We start from the raw sequence: 25,418 nt of genomic DNA, 5'->3' as shown, positions 1-25,418 counted from the left end.
TTTGTGTGACTCACTCTGGAATTCTGCTTTTCCATACTTCTTTATAAGCATTCCAGGATCCTCACTCATGGCCTCTGCATATGCTATTCTTTCTTACTGATCTACTCTCCCAGAACCCCTGTGCTCATTCTTCCTGCTATTTTTCTCATTCTGCTACTCAGTCTTCTAACTACATATCATATTTGGATAAAATAATTCATTAACATTGGGATTAATTAATCCCACTCTTCTCCACTGAACACTAACTACTCCATGATGGAAAGGTCCATAACTGTCTCATTCAGTTAAAAATGTCTCTGACATTGAGCACAGAAGACAAAAAACATTCAATAAGTGTTTGGACAACTCAATGAACACTTAAATATTTGAATATACCCAAACACACACACATAAAAACATACTTTCATTAAATCTTAACATAAATTGTACAACTACTATAAAACTTATTTCACCGAACTTAGCATTTTAGAATTGTGAAGGACCTTAGAGATCACATGATCAAACACCTTCATTTTTCAGATAAGAAAATAAGGGTCAGAGAGGATAAATGAACAGTCTTAAGGTCACATACAGCTAACTGATTCTAAACCAAGACAAGAATCTAGATCTCTGGACTTCCAGGACAACTACCTCCTCTTTCGGAACTAAATCTTAAAGAGACGGGAAAAATGGTATTAACAAATGTCTATAATTTTGACAGTTTTGTGATAACATTTTAAACTTTCAAAATTTTTTGGAAAAGTCTTTCCTACTTTAGATCTACATATTAATGTTAAAACTTTAAGTGAAAGCTAAAACTGTAAAAAAAAAAAAAAGGTCCACATGGAGGGAGTTTCAATTAAAGCATTTGCATTCCCACAAAATGTTATCATTAATCCAGTAAAGCAAAGCTGTTTTAGGATTGCTGTATTCAAATACAGAGCTAATCTTAAGGGAACAAGTGACCAGAAAGATGTAAGAATTAAACTAAACTGTGGCCTCCGTCTTCTCACCATTATATTTTAAAAGGAGAAACCTTGACTTAACCTTTATCAACATCCTCTGTTATCTGACAAGTACTAATTAGTCATACAGTTCTATTTTAATGAATATTACGTAAAATATATTTCCATAGCAGAAAACACCTTCCGTGTCAGTTAGAAAAATACTAGTATCTAATATACCATACATGTTTTATAGATACATGCACATGCTTTGCTGATTTGTTGTTTTATAAAACTTTTACATTGTTTCTCACAAGAATTTAATAAATATAAGAATCTTAAGGAAGGGTAAAGATAAAAATATATTTAAAATACAGACATACAGATCCCTAATATTCAATACCATGTATCTATTTTTAAAACAATTCTCTAGTCCAAGATATGTTGTGAAATAAAGCAATTTACAAAATATGGACACTATGCTGTCACTGATAGAAAATATACATACATATTTATATGTATATATGCATATATAGATATACATACATACTTAAGTGTGTGTGTATATATATGTGTATATATATACATATAAAAGCTGGAAGGAGACAAAAAAAAAGCACAACAGTGATTTTATCTAACAATGGGACTAGGTGATAGGAGTGGGATCAGAGGGAGGGGGGTGGCTTTTGCTTTTCTGGTTATACCCTTCCATGCTGCTTGAATATTTTAAAACCATGACTACACAAGAATAGCAAAAAATCTTCTAGGCCAAGTATTTCCAAGACCTAATTCAAGTCCACAATATCTCCTAGAGTCAGGAAAACAATACAGTTGTGGAGACAGTTTCTCCATTTACAACAAGTCCTTTAGCAAACTTTGGCCTTAAAATGCCAATCTTTGTAAGTTACTAGTGACCATCATGAAAGGGTTACTAAAGGCTCGAATAATAAATGTATACGGAAGCACTTTGCAATCTACAAAGTTCCATAAAAGGTTAGTAATGTAATATATAAAAGACTAGTACTATATTTTTATAAAAGATTGCAAAAAACTGATTGAACATTAGAAGCTGTCTTTAATAAACATTTGAACCAGAAACAAATGTTTGCTGCATATTTCTTAGACAAAATCTAACAGCCTCTTAAGTGTAGCCTTTGCTACTGAACTATGTAAAATAAAGGATGAAAAAAGAAACAGAAAAGTTCTTTAATTTCCTTAAATCACTAGAATTTAGAATTTACGATCTCTTTATATCACTTTACTTCAAAACATCCAAATATGCTAGCCAGAAAAGCTCTTTAATTATGAACCAATCCAAAACTAAATACACACATGCATACACACATACAAATATATACCCAGTCACAGACACCCCAGAAGGAAGTGTAAGATAAACAGAGATCCATGCACTCTGGTAAATTAATAAATAAATCGATAATAAATACAATACACACAAACCTCTCATACCACCCCTACCTAGAAATTTCCACAAAAGATATGCTTTTGTATTGTTTTTAAACAATGTTTCAAACAATTCTTTAAGATTAAAATACTACATTCATATCAGCTTTTGAAGTTCCTGAATATAACATTTTTCTAAAAAGATTTTTATAAGCTATCAACTTCTAATATCAAATCATTATTATTTCTGTATAATGTGGACACAGGGCTAATCGCTTTTGGAGTTCAATACTAACTCAACTATATACAGTGATAGAATCACGAAATTCATCCCTTAAAAAGCAGTTCCTGATGATCCTGGGTTCATGGACCTCTTGGGGAATGAGATGAATTACAGATGGCCTCCTCGGAGGGAAAAAGTAAATACATACATACATTTATGTACACTTTTAGTTGATTTAAGAACCCTTTTTTTTGCCATCTATGGACTGCTGGGGATTCACCCTAGGTCTTCATCTATATATATAAACTATAGGCCTTTTCATAAAAATGAAGCAGGCTTTTAGTTTTACAACAAGATACCAGAGCCTGTTCCTCATCGTGCATTAAAATCAACTTTTCTCCACAGGAATTTGAAGCAGAGAGTTTAATGTCTTAAAGTATCCGGTGAAAACAAAAGAAAGGCAACTTTAATGATCTTAGCAAGCTGAAAGGAAGTAGGCTATAATTTGCTGGCTCAGGTGCTTGAAATCTCTGAATATGTTAAAAGTTCTTCACAGGGAAGAAAGAGTATCACCTGAAATAAGAACATGAAACTACATTTCATGCATATTTCATATATTCTTTAACCCATGAAAACAAAATATTTCTAATTCAATGCATTATAGCAAACTTGCCTATGCATACCTAGCAGCCTAGAGAAGTTAATACACTTATTTTTGTTTTTGTTTTTTTAAAGGATGGGCAGGAGTTCCCGTCGTGGCGCAGTGGTTAACGAATCCGACTAAGAACCATGAGGTTGCGGGTTCAATCCCTGGCCTTACTCAGTGGGTTAAGGATCCCGCGTTGCTGTGAGCTGTGGTGTAGGTTGCAGGCGTGGCTCGGATCCCGCGTTGCTGTGGCTCTGGTGTAGGCCGGTGACTACAGCTCAGATTAGACCCCTAGCCTGAGAACCTCCATATGCCGTGGAAGCGGCCCAAGAAATGGCAAAAAGACAAAAAAAAAAAAAAAAAAAAAAAAAAAAAGGATAGGCAGTCAGAGAAAATGGCTGTTATAACTTAGTATCTACATGCAACTTATTAAACTGATTTTTTTCATTTTCCCCATCTCAAGTATTATAATAGTTTTCTAGTTCAAAGGAAAAATATGTAACTTATCTTTCTAAATAAGTGAATCTTTGCCTATTAAACACTTACTTAGTATTGTCACTTTCATTTTATCTCTTCCTCCCTTATCCTCTCATCATTTCTGAAGAGTATCTTCCTTAAAAAATGGTATAATTTGGGGTCTTCTTAAATACTGAATTCTTAATAATTTAGAACTGTCATCATAAATACTAATTATTTTAACAAAGTTGAAATAAAGTCATGCCTTCAAGGGAAAGAATAATAAGGAATAAGTAAAAATAGGTCTTTACCAGAGCCACCCACAAAAGTGCCTCATCAAAATAGCTATATAGAGCTACTGAATCCTACCCTACCTAAATGGCCTCAAGTGCGCGCGCGCGCGCACACACACACACACACACACACACACACACACACACACGCAGGCACGCACAGGCTCTATATACTTTATTTCCTAGTCCCCTTTCCTGATAAGATTGTCAGATAATAATATTTTAGCATACTTGCCTCTAGAACTCCATGGTGCTATACCAACCATATCAAAACTATATCTCAATAAAAATTTTTAAAATTGCATTCAAAATTACTCTAGTTATCATTTTGAGAGAAACAGTCTATTGAACTATCCTAGGAGTTTTAGGACATGAATTGCATGGCAACTACCTTGCTTTCTCAAATTCTAAAGTGAGATCTTTAAGACATAGCACTGATTTAAGAACAGCTTTTCACAGAGAAAAAGATCACCACACTTATTCTTCTTTTCCTTGTTCAAATTATAAATTAGGAAAAGATTAACTCATTTACCACTTCTTTACAGAAACTTCAGCAAAAAAGACAAAACTTGAATTTGGCAATGTATCCCCCAAATTCTTAACACAAGAAAAAAAAAAAAGTAGATGCTCTGACAGTTTCCTTGGAAGAGACTGTTAGTCTAGACTCCATAGACAGGTTTTACAAGAATTAGCACCATTTCTCAAGTTCTCCAAATTATTTATAAATATCACTATTTCTGAAACTCTATAGTGTATGACAGAACCATTCAGAATTCTCAGCTAATCCAACACCCTCATTTTATATTTGGTTAAATCCAGATCTGCATAAATTCATTGGTTACTCAAAATCTAATAATTAACTGGTGGAAAAGCAGGGACCAGAAGCCAAATTCCTGGGCTCAGGTGCAGTTCTTCCTCCACCCTGCTCTTCCTCACTAAGGATACATCTAGTTACAATGACATAATAAAAGGAACAAGAGCAATAATAATGTCATATACTGAGTTCATAGTAAATGCCAGTAGTAAATTTTATTTCTAATCCTGACGACAATCCAGAAAGGCAGGTAAGATTTTTTAAAAATTTCATTTATTTTAATTAATCTTTTATTTACTTATTTATTTTTGTCTTTTTGGCTTTTTTTAGGGCTGCACCCCACGGCATATGGAGGTTCCCAGGCTAAGGGTCAGATTGGAGATGTAGCCTCCAGCCTACACCACAGCCACAGCTATGCAGGATCTGAGCCAGGTCTGCGACCTATACCACAGCTCATGGCAACGCTGGATCCTTAACCCAATGAGCGAGGCCAGGGATTGAACCTGCAACCTCAGGGTACCTAGTTGGATTCATTAACCACTGAGCCATGACGGGAACTCCAGTTAACCTTTTAAATTTAAGATTTAAAAATATTTTTTTATCTTGACAGGTTAAAAAAAAAAAAAAAAGATTGAATGGAGTTAAGGGATTTTGCTCCAGGTCATACTTGCTGGGATTCGGACATTTCTGTGTCTGGAATGTGCCCTCGTACTTCAGAGCCTTTGTACTTGTTAATTCCTGGTATAGAACACCTTACTCCAAAAACTTGAAGGATTACTTCATTTCTTTCAAGTCTCTGCTCATTTGCACTTTATCAGTCTTTCCTTCACCACCAGATAAATACATTTTTCCTCCCTTCCCTTTGTCACATCTCTCTCTCTTCCACTGCTTTATTTTCTCCATAGTATTGTTTGCCACCTGAAAGAGTATGTATTTATTCATTTGCTTACTGTCTGTTTTTCTCCACTAGAAAGTAAGCTGTATTATGACAAGAACTTTGTTTTTTGTGGATCACTAGTGCATAGGCACAAGGCCTGGCTCATAATAGGTGTTCAATAAATTCTTGAATACATGCAGAAATGACTGATGAATATATGCGACTTCTCTTAAATTCTTTAAAAAACAGAGATGTACTCAGAAGTAATATATAAAATGCAAAAGACTAGTAGGGTAAAGAACAGGGGTTCCTACAAAGACAACAGATGGACAACTTCAGAGCACCAGATGGGCCAGAGTATTTACCCACCAGAAGGCCAACTCCACCATCGGAGGAGAGGTCCCCACTTCCCCAGGGGGCGTGCAGGGAAGGAAGAGGGGGAGTACAGTACTTCACCTCAGGGCTACCTGGGCTGGAATGGCAAGGCAGTCTTGGAAAGCTCCAAACAACAGCTATATACCATTTTCTACAGAATTATTTAACTTTTATTGCCATATACCTGCGCATAATGGCTGACAATCAGTCTAGACAACTCCTCATTCCTAGCACTGTTATAATCATGCAGGTAATTCACCTAAATGCACAAATGCCACACCACTCATCAATTACTAGATATTATACTAACCACTAGAATCCTTTCAGCTGATAAAGAGAAAGAAACTTAAAGGTATTACAAGATGTTGTTCAAGCCTTGTATAGAGAAGAACTAAAAATATTCTGACATGAGAAAACCAGGTCCCAAGTAGTACTGTAAACTTTCACACAATCCACGTATTTATGTGCTCATTTGACTACATCAGCAACAAAAAGGGATTTTCTGATTAAAGTAGACTTTGGCAGGCAACTATTTCACAAAAAAACCCCAAAAAAAACAAAAAAAACCCCCAAAAAAACCTTGCATTTTTTGCTAAATCTGCCACAATATTTCCCTCAATAATTTAGAATATAGAATTTAAATGCTTTTTCAAAAAAAAGAAAAAAACATCAAGGGTGTTCCCACTGTGGTTTAATGGCTTATGAACCTGACTAATAACCATGAGGATGCAGGTTCGATCCCTGGCCTCACTCACTGGGTTGGGGATCTGGCATTGCTGTGAGCTTCGGTGTAGGCTGTGGACGCAGCTTGGATCTGACATGGCCGTGGCTGTGGCAGAGGCTGGCAGCTGCACCTCTGATTTGTCCCCTAGCCTGAAAACTTCCATATGCCACATGTGCAGCCCTAAAAAGTAAAATAAAAGTAAAAATTAAAATTAAAAAAATAAAAACAAAAAACCCCCCCAAACAAACCCAGCAATTCTTAAGGAATAAGAATATATTTCAGATTATACTTATGGATGAATTCCTTCCCAAGTGACCAAGTTTAATTCCTCAGGCCACACACTTCATAGTATCAAATGAACCAACAGACCCATATGCTATACTAGATTAACAAAATTTTTAGGGAAGAGGTAATAACAGAAGATAGCTGCTTTTATTCAATTATTTACTTAATGTAGAAAAGAGTGGGAAAAATTACTGCTCAGGAATTTAAAAAATTTGACTTCAGAAATTAAGGATCAAATGTTCTCACAGACTTACGTGTTATATATTATCTCAAAAACTGAAAACTACTTTTCTCTAACCTATAAACACAAACACATATACAACTAATAAATTCTGTTGATTCAACCAATGCTTTAGTTTTGGTCTTTATACATCCATGATAACTTCTAGATTACTGTTAAGCTCTTCACACTGATTTCCCTACCTTAGTCTCCTCCTGAAAGAAGAAAATAAATGGAAAAACAATTCATGAGGTTATCAGGAAAACTGGAACACTGACTTGATATTTGATTATATACATGAATTACTATTATTTTAGGCATAATGATGAAATTGTGTTTATGTGTATATACAGACACGAAGACATACAGATATGTATGTGTGTGTACATGAATACATAGATGATATTTCATGATTTATAAAAGCTGATGTTAATATTTCAGTGCTATGGAATGTACTCATACATATAAACACACACAGATATAATTTTAGGATTCTTTTTCTTTTACATACTGAAATTTTTATGGTTTAAATTATATAATTCCTGAAATTTGCTTCAAAATAGTCTCTGGTAGTAAAATAAGTAGATGAAACAGATGAAATAAGAGCCAGTAACTACTGAAGTTAGATGATGGGTAAATGAACATTTTTTACCTAATTCTCATCATTTATATATACATTTGAAAATTTCCATGATAAAAAGTCTAAAGACCAATAAAATGTCCCCCTGAAAATCCAAATGTCTACTGTTTGATGTTTTTCCCCAAATCCTGGCAGATTCAGTTTATTGAGGCTGCGACTGCAGTTCTATTATAGCTAGAGAGGGCTCCATAAGGTCAAACACTGTGTCCTATTTCTTTTTGGTTTCTCCAGAGCCTAGCACAGGGTCAAGCAAAATGTCAGTCCTTAATAAATGTTTACTGAACCTAAAGGAATGTAAATAAAAAGAGAAAGAATATAGACAATTTCATTTGATTGTGTGGTTTTGCAGAAACCTTTATGTTTTCACATATCGCTTGTTGGTAATAACCATAAATCAAAAAGGATTGAAACCATACATCTAATATTCCTTCAACATCATATTAGAAGTACTGTCTAACTCTAAACAACTTATCTGGAGACTTATCAATGACTCAACAATATGTTTAATAGCTCTATGCTTCAATATTATTAATGGCCAAATTTGGTTTTGCAAATAGCTAGAGAATCTCCAATTAATATCAAAGATGTCATATGATTTTTTAACTTTATTTTTTAAATTAAAGCATAGTTGATTAACAATTGTCATATGATTCTTAAAGAATATTTACTAATTTGTCTTTTGGGGCCATACCTGTGGCATATGGAAGTTCCCAGACTAGGGGTCAAATCAGAGCTGTGGCTGCCAGCCTACCACAGCCACAGCAACGTGGGATCTGAGCAGTGTCTGCAACCTACACAACTCATGGCAATGCTGGATCCTTAACCCACTGAGCAAGGCCAGGGATTGAACCTGCATCCTCATGGATACTAGTTGGTTTCTTAAACCACTGGGCCAGAAAGGGAATTACAGAATTTCATTCCTCTTTATGGCTGAATAATACTCCATTGTGCATACACACTATATTGTTCATCCATTCATTTACTGATGGACTCTTGGGTTATTTACGCCCACATTTTGGGCATTATAAATAATGCTGCAATGGACACTGGCATACAAATATTTGTTTAACTGTCTGTTGTCAATTCTTTTGGGTATATACCTAATAATGGAATTGCTGGGTCATACCATATTTCTGTTTTTAGTTTTTCTACAGAAATGCCATACTGTTTTCAACAATGGCTCTGTCATTTACATTGAGGGGACTTGGCATCCTTGTCAAAAATTAGTTACCCATAGATATATGGGCTTATTACTTGATCCTTAATTGTATTTCACTGGTGTATATATAAGCCTAACCTTATGCCATTTCCACACTGTTGTTTATATTTGTAGTGAGTTCTGAAATCATGAAGCATGACTTTATTATTTTTTTTCTATTGTTCTGCTATTAAGAGCCCCTTGAAAATCTAGGAGTTTGAGGACAGACCTTTCCATTTCCACAAAAATAGTTACTGGAATTCTGATTCAGATTCCTTTGACTCTATAGATTATTTTGGGTAGTACTGACAACTTAACAACATTTAGTCTTCCTACCCAAGAACATGGAGGTCGTTCCATTCAGCTAGGTCTCACCTTATTTCTTTTAGCAATGTTTCTTAGCTTTCAGTGCACAAGTCTTTCACCTCATTGGTTAAGTTTACTCCTAGATATATTATTCCTTTAGACACTATCATACATAGACCTGTTTTCATAATTTCCTTTCCAGAGTGTTCACTGTAGGTGTACATAAACACAACTGATTTTGGTGTGTTGATCTTGTAAACTGCAAAACTGCTCAATTCATGTATTAAGTCTTGGTAGCTTTCTTGTGGATTCTTTTAAGATTTTCTATATATAGGATCATGTCATCTGAGAATAGAGACAATTTTACTTCTTCCTTTACAACTCAGATGTCTTTTATTGCTTCCTTATTTAATTGCTCTGTTCCAGTACAATGCTGAATAGCAGTGGTGAAAGCAAGAATTCTTGTCCTGTTTTAATCTTAGGAGGAAAGCTTCTGGCTTTTCACTACTGAGTATAATGTTAGCTCTGGGTTTTTCCATAACTGATCTTTATTATATCAAGGAAGCTCCTTTCCAGTTCTAGGTTTCTGAGTATTTTGATTATGAGAATGTGTAGAATTTTTCAAACACCTTTCCTGCATCAATTAAGATGACCATTTATGTTTTTTTCTTCCCTTTGCTCTATTAATGTGATATATTACAATGAGTGATTTTCTTATGTTGAATCAAACTTTGTTTCAGTGATAAATCTTCCTTGGCCATGGTGTTTACTCCTTTTAATATGCTGTTGGGTTGGGTTTGATATCTTCTTGAGGATTCAGCAGACATTTATTTTTAAAACAATTATATATAAGATACTACAAATATAGTTACAGCTCATATTATTTTTTAGTTAGAAGAATTATTTTTTAATTAAATGAGAAAATGTACATATCTTCTAAGACATTCTACTAAATACTAAAAATTAATTCTAAATCCACTTCTAAAACAATAAAGTAGTATAAATATATTTTACCCCATCGTAGAAAACTTTAGCACAGTCTTTCGCTAGTTTTCCAAAAAGTAGTATGTTGATGGTGTTGATCTCCGCATTTGAATTTTCCTGTTCTATGGAGAAACAAACAGAAAAAAACTACTTTAGATATAAAAGTTCTATAGATACAAGAAATTTGTTGACAACTCAATTACAAAATCTATACTTCAAAATGAAATTATGAAGAAGAGTTCTTAAAACATTTATAATTCACTTTTAGTTTACTCTAATACCTTATTGCAAAAACAATATACAGAATGCTACTAGGCATTAAAACAAAAATTACAAGTTTCAACTAAAATATGTTTTATATATTTCTGTAAATACCACATTAACATCACATAATGACCATTTTCTATTTATTTTCCCATGTTTATAATCAAGAGAAATTGAATAAGATACAATTACTCAATTTTTATAATGTAATACTCCCCAAATATTTAATTTTTACATTCTAGTAAGCTACAATTATCAATACATTAAGTTTTAACCTAGACCAAGTGTGTCATCCCCTAGCAGCCATATATTGAAGAGGGTGTGTGTAAAGACAAGCAATCTGTGATTGTGATGAAGAAAATTACTTGAAAATAAGAAATGAACATTCTACAAGGAAAATAATTTGGATATTTAGGCTCTGGCAGAGCATCTCCCTAATCTTCATTCTCCAGAGGTCACCCACCTAGAATCACTGAAGCAAAGCCAAATGCTAAGACGCAATTACTAAGTCATCTGAAGGAGGTCTCATTCACATCAGCTTCCAAACATTCAACACTCCAAGAAACTGCCATCATATTATAGTTTCAAGCATCTATGAAGTTCATGAAAGATCCTTCAAAAATCTGCAGTCTTATTTGTGTAATTTACAACTCTTGAGTCCGTTATTCTATCATCTAGCAATGAAACAACTATCACACATCTGCCTACTGCCTCCTGTCACTTACCTCTTTCATCCAACTCTTTAAAACAAGTACATATATATGAATTGAAACAGTAATGATCCTAAAAAATAAAAAATATAGTGGCTTCTAATCAAAATATAACATACTTCTTTAATAACTTATATGACCTATCAGATATCTTCCGGCCACGAAAGATTAACAGAGACTATTTATTCTCCAGCCTTAAAGAAACTAGAAAACTAAGGAAAAAAAATATGAAATAACAATAACAATTTTCAGACACTAGACCACAGAAAATGCAGGAAAGTAATCTCTTTAAAAAGGAAAACAAAGCAGTAGTCCTTGCTTACTTCCTGTAGAGAGTTTCTAGGCAGCAGAAAATGGAGGTAGAATCCAAAGAAAGGCCAGTAGCCTGACTGAATTCAGAAGTGTTCAGATCTGAGGGCAGCAAGGTGGCTAGAATTTGCAGGACAGAGCACTAAAAGGAAGAATGTGGTACATGTAGAGAGTGAGCTGGAGGTGAATGCCTTCAGGTCTTTATGAGTACTGATCTCTAAACACGCAGGAGGAGAGTATTCCAGGAAGAGGAAGAATCACTTGAAAGGAATACGCAGAATAATCCTGAGACTCAAAAAGGCTCTGAACTGTTCTGGTTCCAACAAAACAGAGTGGAATCCTCATACACAAAACACACAGTAAAACTGTTAGAACAACATCTCCTTAGTGATAAGGCCAAATGAGCCCCCAAATAAAGGCTGCTCTCAGCCCACCCTAACAAAGCTGATAAAACTGATTCCATAATAGCTCAAAGACAAATATTTAAAGGATGACAAATAAATCCAACATTTGATATCCTAAATATCCAGCATCCAGTGAAAAACTACCAACCATGCAGAAAGGAAAAGCACATAAAGGCGGGGGTGGGCAGCAGGGAATCAACAGAAAATAACTCAGAAATGACAGAGATTAATTGGATTTCTAGAGAGGATTTTGGAACAGTTATTAAAAGTATATATTTAAGGGAGTTCCCATTGTGACTCAGTGGCTTAAGAACCTGACTAGTATTCATGAGGGTGCAGGTTTGATCTTGGGCCTTGCTCAGTGGGTTAAAGATCTGGCATTGCTGTAAGCTGTGGCATAGGTTTCAGATGTGGCTCAGATCTGGTGTTGCCGTGGCTGTGGTGTAGGCTGGCAACTGCAGCTCCGATTCAACCCCTAGCCTGGGAACTTCTATACACTTATACACTGCAAGTGTGGCCCTAAAAAGACCAAAAAATAAAAAATAAAAAAAAAATTACATGTTTAAGAAAGGAAAAGAAAACAGATGAGGAGAAGTGGCAGATATGAAAAAACTCATGCTGAACTTCCAGAGTTAAAAAATATAATAATAGAAGTTAATAGTACACTGACTGGAGTTAACAGCAGATTAACAAAGAAAATGTTACTGAAAACTGGAAAAATAGAGAAAAAGCAATGAAAAGAAAAGCTGATTTTAAAGATTAATAATGTAACTCTCTAGGCAGAATGATCAGGGGAAAAAATGATAGAAAATCACAAACTATCAAATCAATGAAATGAGAAATCACTACAGACCCTACCAACATTAAAAGCACATTAAAACTATATTATGAATGATTTTATACCAATTTGACAACTAAAATGAAATAAATATTCTTCGAAACACAAACTATCAATGCTTACTCGAGAAAAAAAATGAATAATCTGAATAGCCCTACATCAATTAAAGCCATTGAACTTATAATTAAAAGCTTTCCCACAAAGAAATCCCCAGGTACAGTTCGCTTCACTAGTGAATTCTACAAACATTCACAGAAGAAGTAATACAATACTCTTCCAGAAAACAGATAAGGAAGAACCATAAACAACTCCTCTCTGAGGACACCATTACCTTGCAGTCCAATCTTCAAAACAGCTCTTTTGTTTTCACCATAAGTTAAAGAAGAGATAAGTGAAAGTTTTCCCTGAAATGAGAGAAAAATAGTTATCCAGAAAAACCAAAAGAGACTATAATACCAAGATATGAGTGAAAATCAGAATAATTTTTTTAAAGAAATATACTTTTTTTCAAGAACTCAAAGCTCAAGTCATTATTTTTAAGACATGATGAAAGTAATTTTTTTAAAGAAAAATTGAGACCTAAAAACATTCTAGGTTCAAAATTTAATTTCTTAAACTATCTTTTTAGATAAATAATGTTAATTCCTCACTTCACAGATAAAGATGAACCAGCTCAACTTTATAGATGAACTAGCTCAGCTTCATTTTAACCTGTATTATTGTTCTCCAGTAATGAAAAAAAAAATGAAGAGTTTGCTCCTAGGAAGAAACTAAACTTATTAAAAATTTAAAAGTAGAAAATGATATTCTCATGAATAAGGACAGTGTAGACAAATCAATAGTTTAGCTTTTGTTATGCTTCTGTAACTAACCAGCTCTGTCAGCTTAAAAAAAGTTATTTAATCAGAGTCTCAAACAGGAGTTCCCGTTGTGGCTCAGAGTCGCAAACAAAATGTAGCATTTAATCTGAATAGATGCTACAATTTCTTCAAGATCTAAAATCTGATGATTCTATGAATAAAGCATTATAGGACTCTGAAAACTTCCACACAGAAATGTAATTTAATAAAGTTTAAAAATAGATCCTAAACACATATCTCCCATGCTAATACTCTAGACTTTGACACAGCTAACAAAAAATAATAGCTATATTCATGCATCAATTTTATTTATAAGACAGGAAACAGGAAAAAAATTAAAATGTGGCTATGAGCAGTGCATAATGATTCAGTCAAAAGCAAAGGTAGGGGGAGTTCCCGTCCTGGCGCAGTGGTTAACGAATCCGACTAGGAACCATGAGGTTGCGGGTTCGGTCCCTGCCCTTGCTCAGTGGGTTGACGATCCGGCGTTGCCGTGAGCTGTGGTGTAGGTTGCAGACGCGGCTCGGATCCCGCGTTGCTGTGGCTCTGGTGTGGGCCGGAGGCTACAGCTCCGATTCGACCCCTAGCCTGGGAACCTCCATATGCCGCGGGAGCGGCCCAAGAAATAGCAACAACAACAACAACAACAAAAAAAAAAAAAAAAAAAAAAAAAAAAAAAAGTAAAGGTAGGAGTTCCCATCGTGGTGCAGCAGAAACGAATCTGACTAGGAACCATTAGGTTGCCGGTTCAATCCCTGGCCTTGCTCAGTGGGTTAAGGATCCGGAGTTGCCTAACTGTTGGGTAGGTCACAGACGCAGGTCAGATCTACGAAGCTGTGGCTGTGGCATAGGCCGGCGACTATAGCTCTGATTAGACCCCTAGCCTGGGAACCTCCATATGCCGCAGGTGCGGCCCCAAAAAAGACAAGAGAAAAAAAAAAATAACAACAAAAAAAACGAAAACCAATAACAAAAAAAAAGGTAAAGGTAAATAGTTCCATCGAGGAAGCAGAAAGCTGAAAAGAGCCACAAAAAGATGGACAATGTACAAATTTCAAAACTTATCTTGACACATCAGAGTTTAAGTCAGAAGGCATCCAACTAACCAGAAGTCTAGGAAAAGGAAAGTGCCTCTAGGGAGAGATGGGAGGCCAATAAGCTGAGGTCAGAGTGCAACTAATCAACCAGAAATCTAAGGGAAAGAGAAGACCACTAATGAGAGATGGGCGGTAAGCCCTTGCTTACCTGAGGTAAATGGCAAATGCTGCCTGACATCTTTTAAGAAAAATTCATCTAATTTTTAATGAGTTGCTAAAGGCCAAGTATGGACTAAAGAAAAGACATGGAACCACTGGGAATGACAAAAACAAGGGGTATTCAAACCCACTTATAGCTTTTCTCCACAAACCTGACAAGGTATGGGCCAGGAGTGGGGCAAAGGTGGTGGCAATTACTTCAGGAAAAGCAGGAAACCCTGACTGGAGCTTTCTTCCCTATCTTTCTTTTATTTTTTTTTCAATGATATTTCCATTTACTTCACTTTCAGTAATAATTTTTTTTCTATCTCATACATGATTAAACACATATTCTGCTTTAAAATTAACAGACATAATCAAAAAAACAATGGCTTATTTTTCTAAACAACTGAACAAGCTGCTGAATCTTAAGGCCTCATGCGCTACATCTTATTATTTTTATTGAACAATAAGACCTTCTATTTTGATTATTGCTGATAAAGAGCAATTTTGTTTCTCCAGTGGTTTCCATCTGCCAGTCATGACAGATGGTATAACATGGTGGCTACTGCTTTCAGGGGATTCTACCAGGTGAATCCTCATTTCCAATGCAACAGTAGTTGGCACTTTTTCATCAAAAGTCCATCCATCAGGACTTCTCTATCGTGGTTAACCAAGGAGTCCTGCTTTTGCAGCCAGGGCTTCACTCTGCTGAATATGATATTTCTGAAATCTCATGGATATTCACTGAGTCGTTTTTAAACATTTCTGCAAGCAATGTTCTGAATAGGTGTTCTCTTCAGGTTTTACTTCTCTTGTTGTGAAGTCTTTAACACAGTCCAAAAAGCAGGTTTCTGTAAGTTTATTGTCGGTTCCAAGAAATTCCTTATACTATTTTATCTGATCAGATTCTGGTATTTGTGCAGCCATATTCCTTGGTACGTTTATTAGTCACCTTTTCTGATGCAATGAGTTTCCTTTCTGTTCTGAAAAAGTAGGCCTCAAATCTTTGCTTCAATGTCTCCAGTGAGGCCCAATTTCTTACTTAAGCACAGACTCCCGCATATGACACCAGTATAAGGCTGGGGACTGTGCTGCCAGTATAGTCTGGGTCAGGGTGGGTTCTATAGCCGCTGGATGAAAGAGAACACCCCTATCTTTCTTTTAGAACAAAGATTTTAAACTGTTGGGAGAAGGGCAAGAAATCTGAATCTTAGAGCTTTGGTGAAAACACACTGCAGTTGATAAGGGAAACAGAAAAAACATCTTCCCCTTCTAGGGATGAGCAACAATAGATACATAGGTATAATAACAAGACCTACACTGCATCACTTGGTAGGCCTCACCCTCAAGACTCAGGGACACACTGCCTGACATGACTGAGGCTCAATCACAACAGAGGATACCCATTCATCACGAGGCCAACAAGTGTTTTTATTTTGTTTTGTTTTTAAAGTAAACTGGTCTACCACTAGAACAGAAGCACAAGAGCTGGGAGAGAAACCTCACCTGAGACAAAGTACAAGGGGAAGGCCTAAAACTAAAGGTGGGGAGACAAACGGAAACACCCTCTGGGCAACCAGACCCTTAACCTAAATACAAACTAACTCTAGAGGAATTCAAGGTCTGTACTACACTGAAGTAATGAGAGTAACAACAAATCTGCAATCTAGCTCAACTCCTGACTAAAAATTAACTCAAAACACCACAATGAAAACCTAGCAAAAAGGCCTCCAGGTTTTTTGGGAATAAAAACTACTGACCTCAATTTCCACTGCATTTCACAAAACACACCACTTACAACCACAAACTAGGCGGCATACATAAAAGCAAGAAAAGACAACATACTAACAAGACACAAAGGTATCAAGATAACCATAACCAGATTAAATTAACCAAATTAAACTCAAAGCAGGTGCTTTTGATACTCTTGCACCTGATCCAACTGGAAGAAAGCTCTCGGTGAGACTTTGGGATGACTGATAAAACAGTTACTGGAATAGGACACTGATTTCATAAAGGTGGAGAGAGAGCAAAAAACCCAGCCACCTAGAAAGAAGCACCCTGCACTGGGGAGGGGCCCTAGGACCTGGGAAAGGAATTCCTTAAACATCAGGAGGCATAGAGGGAGGAAAGCATTGATAATCTTTGTCGTTCATAACTATTCCAGAAGTCATTCCCTCACCCCAAAGGAAAAGGTAGTGGGGCTGCTCTCACAGACTGTAGGGAGCTTTGTAAGTAACGATAACCCTCATCTGATAGCTCTAACCATCAACCCGCAGGGCAAGACCCAGGTCCTGTACCTTCAATCTAAGACACCTCCAAATCTTGTCCACAAATTACAGGGCAAGTGAACTGGACAAGCAAGACATTTAACTGGACGCCCTCAAGCAGTCTCTCAGAAAAGAAGGACTAAACTGAATTATTGGGACTGAATTGGGGCCCAGAGGCTGATTAGCTAGCAGGTCACACGGGAGACCGCATCAACTGTTACTGCCTGACTTAGCTATGTTCTTCTTGAAGGAAACCCCAACAATTGTAACACGCCCTTGAGATTGTGCTTCTTGTGTTAATAGCAAAAACTACCCCTTTCTCCCCAAATGTGATTTGCTTCTATGGGTAGTTATAAGAAAAGTCAACTGTTTAAGAAAACACCTCAGTTAACCACACAGCCCTCAGTTATATATTATGTAGGCAGTTTTACCTACAACAAAGTCATTCCATTAGAAAGGTGGTTTGAAATTTGCTCCTGTCCTTAGCTGAAGTGAGCAAAGAAAAATGGAACCTGAGTTAAAGAACAAGTTTTGGAAGTTAAAACATGACTGTATAGCGAGAGATTTTCAGGGAGATTTATGTCCCCAGAGTTAGGTGTTTATATTTCAATAAGGGATGGATGAAATCTAGACACTTTCTTCACACTCTAAATAATGTACTTACACCCGGCAAATTAGGTTTCTCTCCCTCTTCCTGGAGGGGAGAGTAAAGTTAAGACAGCTGACTGAAATAAATTGCCAGATTCATCATTTCAAAGTTCCTCTCCTCCAGTGCAAAAAATCCCTTTATAAGCACAGGAAAACATCTAGCCCTCACTGTACTGCCTTTACAATAGGGCAATGAGGGGATGAGGGATGACGGGCTGATGTGATTACTCCTGAGGGCAATAATAGCAGTTGGCCTCTACACCAGAAATCTTATGTCTGCTTTCAGGAGACAAAAAAAGAATATAGACATTACAAATGTTTTGTTATCACCTTATAAGATTATGAGTTTTCTCTGCTCAGTGTCCCTCAGACACAATACTTGCATGCACACTATGAACCTAGGCATTGCCCCCGTAGGACTTGGTGAGGCAACGAGAACCAATGCAACATAAAGTTCGCATTGTCCTGTGTCTAAATGCATTCAGGCTCCTTGTCTCCCGACCAGTCAAATCTACTGAGCTGCAGCAGGCTAACTTAGACACTGGATCATGCATTGTTCTTAGGAACTACTTGATTATGCAAAGGAAATAAAAACCTAAGTTTACATAAAAACCAGTACATGAATGTATAGTTGCTTCATTCATCATTACAAAATACTGGAAAGAATCCAAATACTGCTACACTAGGGAATGGATAAACAGACTGTGATGGAATTCCAGCAACAAATAAAAAGGAATACTATCTATACACAACAATCTTGGAGAAACTAAAATGTATCTTGTTTAGTGAAAGAAGCCAGAATCAAAAGGCTACATACTGATACTTGCAACAAATAATACTGTACATCAGCTATATTTCAATTTAAAAAAAAAGGCTACATGCTGTGTGATTAAATTGTCATGACATACTTAAAATGCAAAAAAATACACTCTCAGAAAACTGGTCAAAAGTGCCTGTCAGGGATTGAAATTAGAGTAGCAGATGACTATCACTGGGTGGGGGGGGGGTGACTGTTCTATAGTTCAGTTACGGTTTTAGTTATACGTTTTTTATACAACTGTGAAAACTTAAAAAACTGTATGGTAAAAACAACGAATTTCACAGTAATATGCATTTAATAAAATTCAAAAAACATAAATACATTTTTTGAGATATCTACAGACATGAAAGTTAGAAAGCTAACAGAGTTCCCGTCGTGGCTCAGTGGTTAACAAACCCGACTAGCATCCATGAGAATGTGGGTTTGACCCCTGGCCTCACTCAGTGGGTTAGGGATCTGGCGTGCCGTAGGCTGTGGTGTAGGTCTCAGACGCGGCTCAGATCCTGCGTTGTGGTGTAGACTGGCAGCTATAGCTCCAATTGAACCCCTAGCCTGGGAACCTCCATATGCTGAGGGTATGGCCCTAAAAAAAATGACAAAAAGACAAAAAAAAAATAATTTAAGCTGACATTTTAAGTATATCTAAAAGGGTTTATTATAGTAACACTAGTAAAAATACTAGAATTTTAAAATATTTCACTAATATTAGAAAGGAAAAAAGAAAATAAATATGGGTATTCAGGAGACTGCTTAGTCAGGAGTAAAATAAGAAATTAGCAAACTATTGTATCATCTAAATTCTTCCATATCAAACACACAAAATAAGAGATGAAAAAATTAGATACAGTTCAGTAACAATTAGTATTAATGATCTGTATGAAAGAAAAGGAATAGAATCACAGAACTTTATTAAAGTAAAACTATTTCATGTGAAAAAAACTATCAGGAAAATGGAAAATAAAAGAATAAAAGACAAACATCTACATGGAGGAAATCGATTAGAAGGGCAAAACTGAAATGTGGCATTATTTCTCCTTCTTTTACTATCAGACCCATTTTAACAATAAACCAGTTACCTCCTTCTTATTCTTAACTTTGTCCCAAACTTAACTATACAATAACATTAAAAATTCACTAAACAGGAGTTCCCACTGTGGCTCAGTGGAAACGGATCTGACTAGCATCCATAAGGACCAGTTTTGATCCCTGCAATCTAAAAATCCTCAGCCGAAAAACAAAACAGAAATGAAGAAAAAGAAACAGTACTTCCAAGACCAGAAGGAAAAAAAAGTGCACAGCATACAAACACACATGCAACCGATATCCAGAAGAAGGAAAGAGAAATAACATGGTGAGAGAAAAAAAAAAAAAACAAAACAAAAAAACAAAAACAGGAAAAATGAGCTAATAATTTCCCTAATATGATGAAAAACACTGACTTGTGGATCCAAGAAGCTCAGTTACCTATAAACAAGAGAAATTCAAAGAAAAACTACACCTAGGCACATGATGATCCAACTGCTAAAAACAAAACACAACCATTCTGAGTTATTAAAAGTTTTACCTGGATATATTTCTGGCTATAATCACAATCTGGCTGTAGGGATCTAAAATCTATTTTGTGTAATTTACTTAGCAGATCAACTTGAGGCACTCCATTGACTTCTTTGATTAATTCAAGTGGCATATCAGATCTTCTTCACAGCTCCGTTGAAAGCAAATTCAGTTAGGGAAACTGATAGATTACAGCTGAAAATAAAAAGACCAGTGTTTTATCCAAAATATAGTCAATAATTTCCTTTAAGCTTCTTTGATTTAGTTTTCCTTCTCCATTCCTATAAGTAAGTTAGTCACACTGATGGTGAAGAAGAAGGAAGGGTGGATTATTCTATAATTTCATTACAAGGATCAACTCACCTGTTCTCCTAAGGCATTGAAACTTAACTCTTTCCTACTTAGTTCTGTATTAAAAAAAGCACCTCTTAAAGCCAGTTTTAGAATCTGCGAAAACTGCATTAACAACTGTCCTTACCACTGTGCTTTAAAATGTACAAGCTATGCGGGCAAGGAAACGGGGTTTAAAAGTTTTGTTTTTCTTTTTAACCTCTTTGGCAGTTGTAATAATGTGTAGAAAAACTGTGCACCAAAGCTATTATTCCAAAATATATATCAGTTACCTCCTCCCTCCAGCTTCTATGCAATCGAAAGAAACGGCTATTGAACTGATGTTGCCTTGTGCATTGCAGTTTCGACCATTTTCCTCAAAGTTCTTGCTCGAGACACGCAATATTTAATTTTATTAAATATTTAATTTTAGCGTTGCGAGCCAACCTTCCCCAAGCCAGTGGAGCGGCGTGAGGGCAGGGACGCAGGTTAATTAATTTTGTCAGCTGCTCACAAAACGCCAAGTTCAACAGAGCAAGCTCCCGAGAAAGACAACTGTGAAGGGTTTTTCCGCAACAACTCCTCCGAATTTGAATCTAAACTAAATCAGCCTTTTCATAACATCGATTCAGATCGGGACTCACCTTGTACCTTTTTCATAATATCGATCCAGATAGGGACTCACCTTGTACCCAAGCAACGAACTCCACACCTACTTGGAAATTGACTCACCCGCGCTCTAAAGAGAAACTAGGAAGCGTTTACAACGGCGCGCCGGTGACGTCACCCGCATGAGAAGAGACCCAGTCCCACGCATGCGTACACAGTCTCTTCCGACAAGTCCAATTACGAGGCCGTTTCTAGGCGTAAGATACCCTGGACGTTGCATGGTTGGGGATACTGCGCCAGGGGGGACCTGGGGGGGCGGTACGGTTCTGGAATTCCCGCCACTCCCCTCAGCCCCACCCTCGCTTATCCCTCAAGAGGCGCTGGTAGGGGAGCCAGGAACGCTGGGCCGTGCGATTCTTAAATCATGGAACTAACGACAAGCCTTCGCAAAAACCAGGGCAGGATGTGAGATTCCGTTTGGTAGATCGGAAGCTCTTAGGGACAGGGCTCGTGATTTAGCCCCCTGTTCTCTTCCCCTAAATGCAAGCTCTCAAATGCAGTTTTTACAAAGAGTGATGTTCTTTTCAGACATATTTGATTAAGCTTTTTATTGGTTATAGGGCTATGGTTTTGTGCTATAATTAACATGTTAAATGTGAATCCCCTGCTAATTTCTTATTTATGCCTTCAATCATTTGAATGAAACCACCTCAGTGCAAGCCTATAATAAAGAATTACATAAATATTTCCAAGGCTATTTTGGACGAAAACATCTGCTGTACATATACATTTGCATAAAGAAATAGCTACCTAGATTTAAAAGAACTAATTTTCACAGTAAGAAGCACTTGGTGTTAGTCTACCCTTTCTCTCCCACCTCTATATTCATTTGCAGCATATTAACCAGTGGTAATTACATTTTGAGGTCAGCAGCTGTCCGTTTGAGGAAAACTATGCTAAGTAAGGCTTAGACTCTCTCCTTGTTCCAACTTTCTTTCTTTTTTTGTCTTTTGTCTTTTTTAGGGCCGCACCCATGGCATATGGAGGTTCCCACGCTAGGAGTCTAATCCAAGCTGTAGCTTCCGGCCTTTGCCACAGCAGCATAGATCCCAGCCGCCTCTGCGACCTACACCACAGCTCACAGCAACACCGGATCCTTAACCCACTGAGCAAGACCAGGGATGGAACCTGCAACCTCTTGGTTCCTAGTTGGATTTGTTAACCACTGCTTGCCTAAGTGAACTTCTCCACCTTGGCTCTGAATCCTGGACATGTTCATCTCACTCTGCCATCAATTACATATCTTCTCAATCTATATTTTCAACTTTTCCTTCTTATTTTTTGTGTTGACCTGAAACAAACAGCTTTCCAGATAATGCTCCAGCAAAGATGGGTTTATTCAGCAGTGCAATGCAACTCAGGGTCTGCAACCATGAGGAGACATCTAAGTCCAGAACTGGCAAGAGAAAAAGAGGTGTCAGAGAGGAGAAGGAAGTTGGGAAGGTTTTAGTAAGCAAAGAATCTATAGCTTCTCACTGGCTGAGCCTTTGCCAGGGAAGAGGAGTCTTTTTCCTACTGTTGAGGTCAGGAGGGGCTGAGAGCTCCCCCTTCTGGTCTCCCAACTCTTATTTAATCAGCGATTCTGTTTATTAATTTTTTACATTTACATTGGCACTTAAACACATTCTTCCACAGTCTAAGCTTGCTAAGGGCAGGGAGAATTGTTTACTATTATAAGCATAAAGCCTTTGCAGTGTCCAGCACATGGCAGGGGCTAAATATTTGTTGAATGAATAAATGTTCAGGAAAAAAGTTTCTCTTTTCTCACCTCTGTCTTCCATCATTCCATTTCACCCCCAAATCCAACCTATTACACTGAAACTACCTTTACAAGAGAATTTAAGACCTCTTTGCTGTTACGCCAATGGAAACTTTCAGTCTTTCTTACTCATCTTTTTAAAAAGCGTTTTGAATTTGCTACTGTTGCAGAAAGAATTTGCTACCTTCCAGGGCCTGAGACTGGGTTCTTGTTTAACATTTGGAAATGAATTATCTGAGGACACAGGTGCTGACAAGGCAAGAGACATTACTGGGAAGCAGCACCCAGGAGAACAGCAGCAGGGTAAGGGAAACTAGGAGAACTGCTCTGCCACATGGCTTGAAGTCTCCGGTTTCATGGGAATGGGGTTAGTTTCCAGGTTGTCTCTAGTCAATTGTCTTGCATGGACCATACTTGGTCTGGCTCATGATCCTTCGTGGTGGTGTGCACACCTCTCAGCCACGATGGATTCTGGCACAAAGGATCCTGGGATGTTGGTCATCTCCTCCCTTTTGTCTCCTCTCTCCTATTGGCTCCTCCCACAGTCTCCAGGGCAGCACCATTTTTCTCATCAGGGCCTCCTGCTGAGAGACAACTCATGCAAGCAGCTAGGACCATGCTTAAGTGGGCAGTTTCAGTCAATGGTCCCCTAATACCACTGTAACCTAGCAGGACCCTAGCGTGTCTTCCTAGGACAGGCTCCACCCCCACCCCCACCCCCACCCCCACCCCAATGCCCCATGGGCTCTGCTTGCTGCTTGTCTGGAAAAACAACAACAAACAACAACAAACAACTTTAGCCAAAGAATAAATTTAAGCAGAGAAATAAAATGCAGAGACAAAAGAAAATAGTTGAACAGGACAAAATAATACTAGTTTAGTCATTAAACAAAGTCAAGAACCTTTAGTTCCTCCTCAAGGGAGCAACGTTTTGAGCCTTTCCTTTGAGATGTTTTGCAGGTACTGAAACCCCCACCAGGCAGAAGAGCTTAACTGTATGCTGTTCTGCAAGCACGAAGACCCCAGACCAGTTGCAGTCACAAAGTTGATGATGGTGATTCCAGTTACCTCACTACCAACCAGTCAGAAGAATGTCCATGAACTTATCATGTACCCTGAAACCCTCTCCTCAGCACTTTTTCCACTTTTCCCTACATATTCTCTGAGGAAAACATGGGAAGTTGGTTCTTTGGTCCACCTTCTCCCCAGGACTGTTGGTTTCCTGTGGAAAGCTATCTTTCCTTTTACCAACACTTGTCTCTCAGTAATGGATTCTTGAGTGGGGAGCAGCCAAACCTGAGTTTGGTAACACTCTCACATGCTCTTAATTTATAAGTGTATATAACTGCCTTTTTTGTTGTTGTTGTGATTTTTCGCACTTACTCCAGGACCCAGATGCTCCCTACGCAATACGAGTAACTTCCGATTTTGTTTCTTCTTTACCACCTCCCAATAGTGGCTGAGCTGGGGATACACTGGGCTCCAGATCCTATACTTCTTTCCCTCACATAAGTAATTAGTTTGTTCTACAAATGAAGAAAATGATATACAGTATAATTTAAGATAATAAGAGGGGGAAAAAAGAGATCAAATCAACTAGATAAGGCATTGAACTCATATAATACCAAAATTATCCATTACTGTGTTTTGGCATCTATTGAAGCAGCATAAAAAGCTACTCCAAGACTAACAATTAATGTAATAGCTATTACAACCCATAATTTTTAAAGGTGAAAAGAATAAAGTTTTGGTACAAAATCTACAATGTAAAAATGTTCAATTTTCAAGAAAAAGTGAGATCCTCAGTGATAAATAATGAGCACTAAAAGTAGAATCGGCTTTTTTTTTAATTAAGGAAAGCATACATATAAGGATTCAGTGCTGTTATTCTAAGTAACTGACCAAAATGAAAGAAATGAACCTACAAAATTCTGGTATTTTTTTCCCCTCTCATTAACATTTTCAAACTGCTCTTCACTTTTTACATCTTAGTGTTGAAATTTTGGATTGACTTTTCTACTCAGCTAGCACTTCAAATTTATTTCCTTTGCATTAATTGTGGGGTCATTAACCCATTTCTATTGCAATCAACTATCTTCCTGCAAGCATTTGTTACCATGTTGCAGCCCTACAACATGACAATATCATGATCTACTTATTACTGACATTTCCTAAACATAATATCTAGGCCACAGTGTTTACAGTTCATTTCCTTGTGATATAATAGCATTCCTGTCCAATCCTATTGAACATCTTTTTTTTTTTTTTTGGTCTTTTTGCTATTTCTTGGGCTGCTCCTGCTGCATATGGAGGTTCCCAGGCTAGGGGTCAAATTGGAGCTCTAGCCATTGGCCTAAGCCAGAGCCACAGCAACGCAGGA

At 37.0% G+C, this 25,418-nt stretch overlaps 1 protein-coding gene and 1 pseudogene across 4 annotated transcripts in view; both read right to left on the bottom strand.

The window, feature by feature from the left end:
- POT1 (protection of telomeres 1) overlaps positions 1-21,411 on the bottom strand; it is a 96,190-nt gene extending 74,779 nt beyond the window's left edge. Inside the window, exons 1-4 of one of the 4 annotated variants that reach the window (XM_005673197.3) lie at positions 21,296-21,411; positions 20,291-20,475; positions 13,222-13,294; positions 10,396-10,487 (exon numbers count right to left, since the gene is read on the bottom strand). In XM_005673197.3, coding sequence (XP_005673254.1) covers positions 10,396-10,487; positions 13,222-13,294; positions 20,291-20,413 — 288 coding nt within the window. In that variant the 5' untranslated portion in view covers positions 20,414-20,475; positions 21,296-21,411. Of the gene's footprint in view, positions 1-10,395; positions 10,488-13,221; positions 13,295-20,290; positions 20,476-21,254 lie in introns of all 4 variants that reach the window. The other 3 variants (XM_005673198.3, XM_013985634.2, XM_021078450.1) reach the window with 3 other exon arrangements.
- Positions 15,646-16,062, bottom strand: LOC106506793 (annotated as a pseudogene).

This window comes from Sus scrofa, chromosome 18 (genome assembly GCF_000003025.6).
Source record: "Sus scrofa isolate TJ Tabasco breed Duroc chromosome 18, Sscrofa11.1, whole genome shotgun sequence".
Classification (NCBI taxonomy): domain Eukaryota; kingdom Metazoa; phylum Chordata; class Mammalia; order Artiodactyla; family Suidae; genus Sus; species Sus scrofa.
Note: the sequence above shows the minus strand (reverse complement) of the source record. Positions and strands in the feature narration are given on the sequence as shown.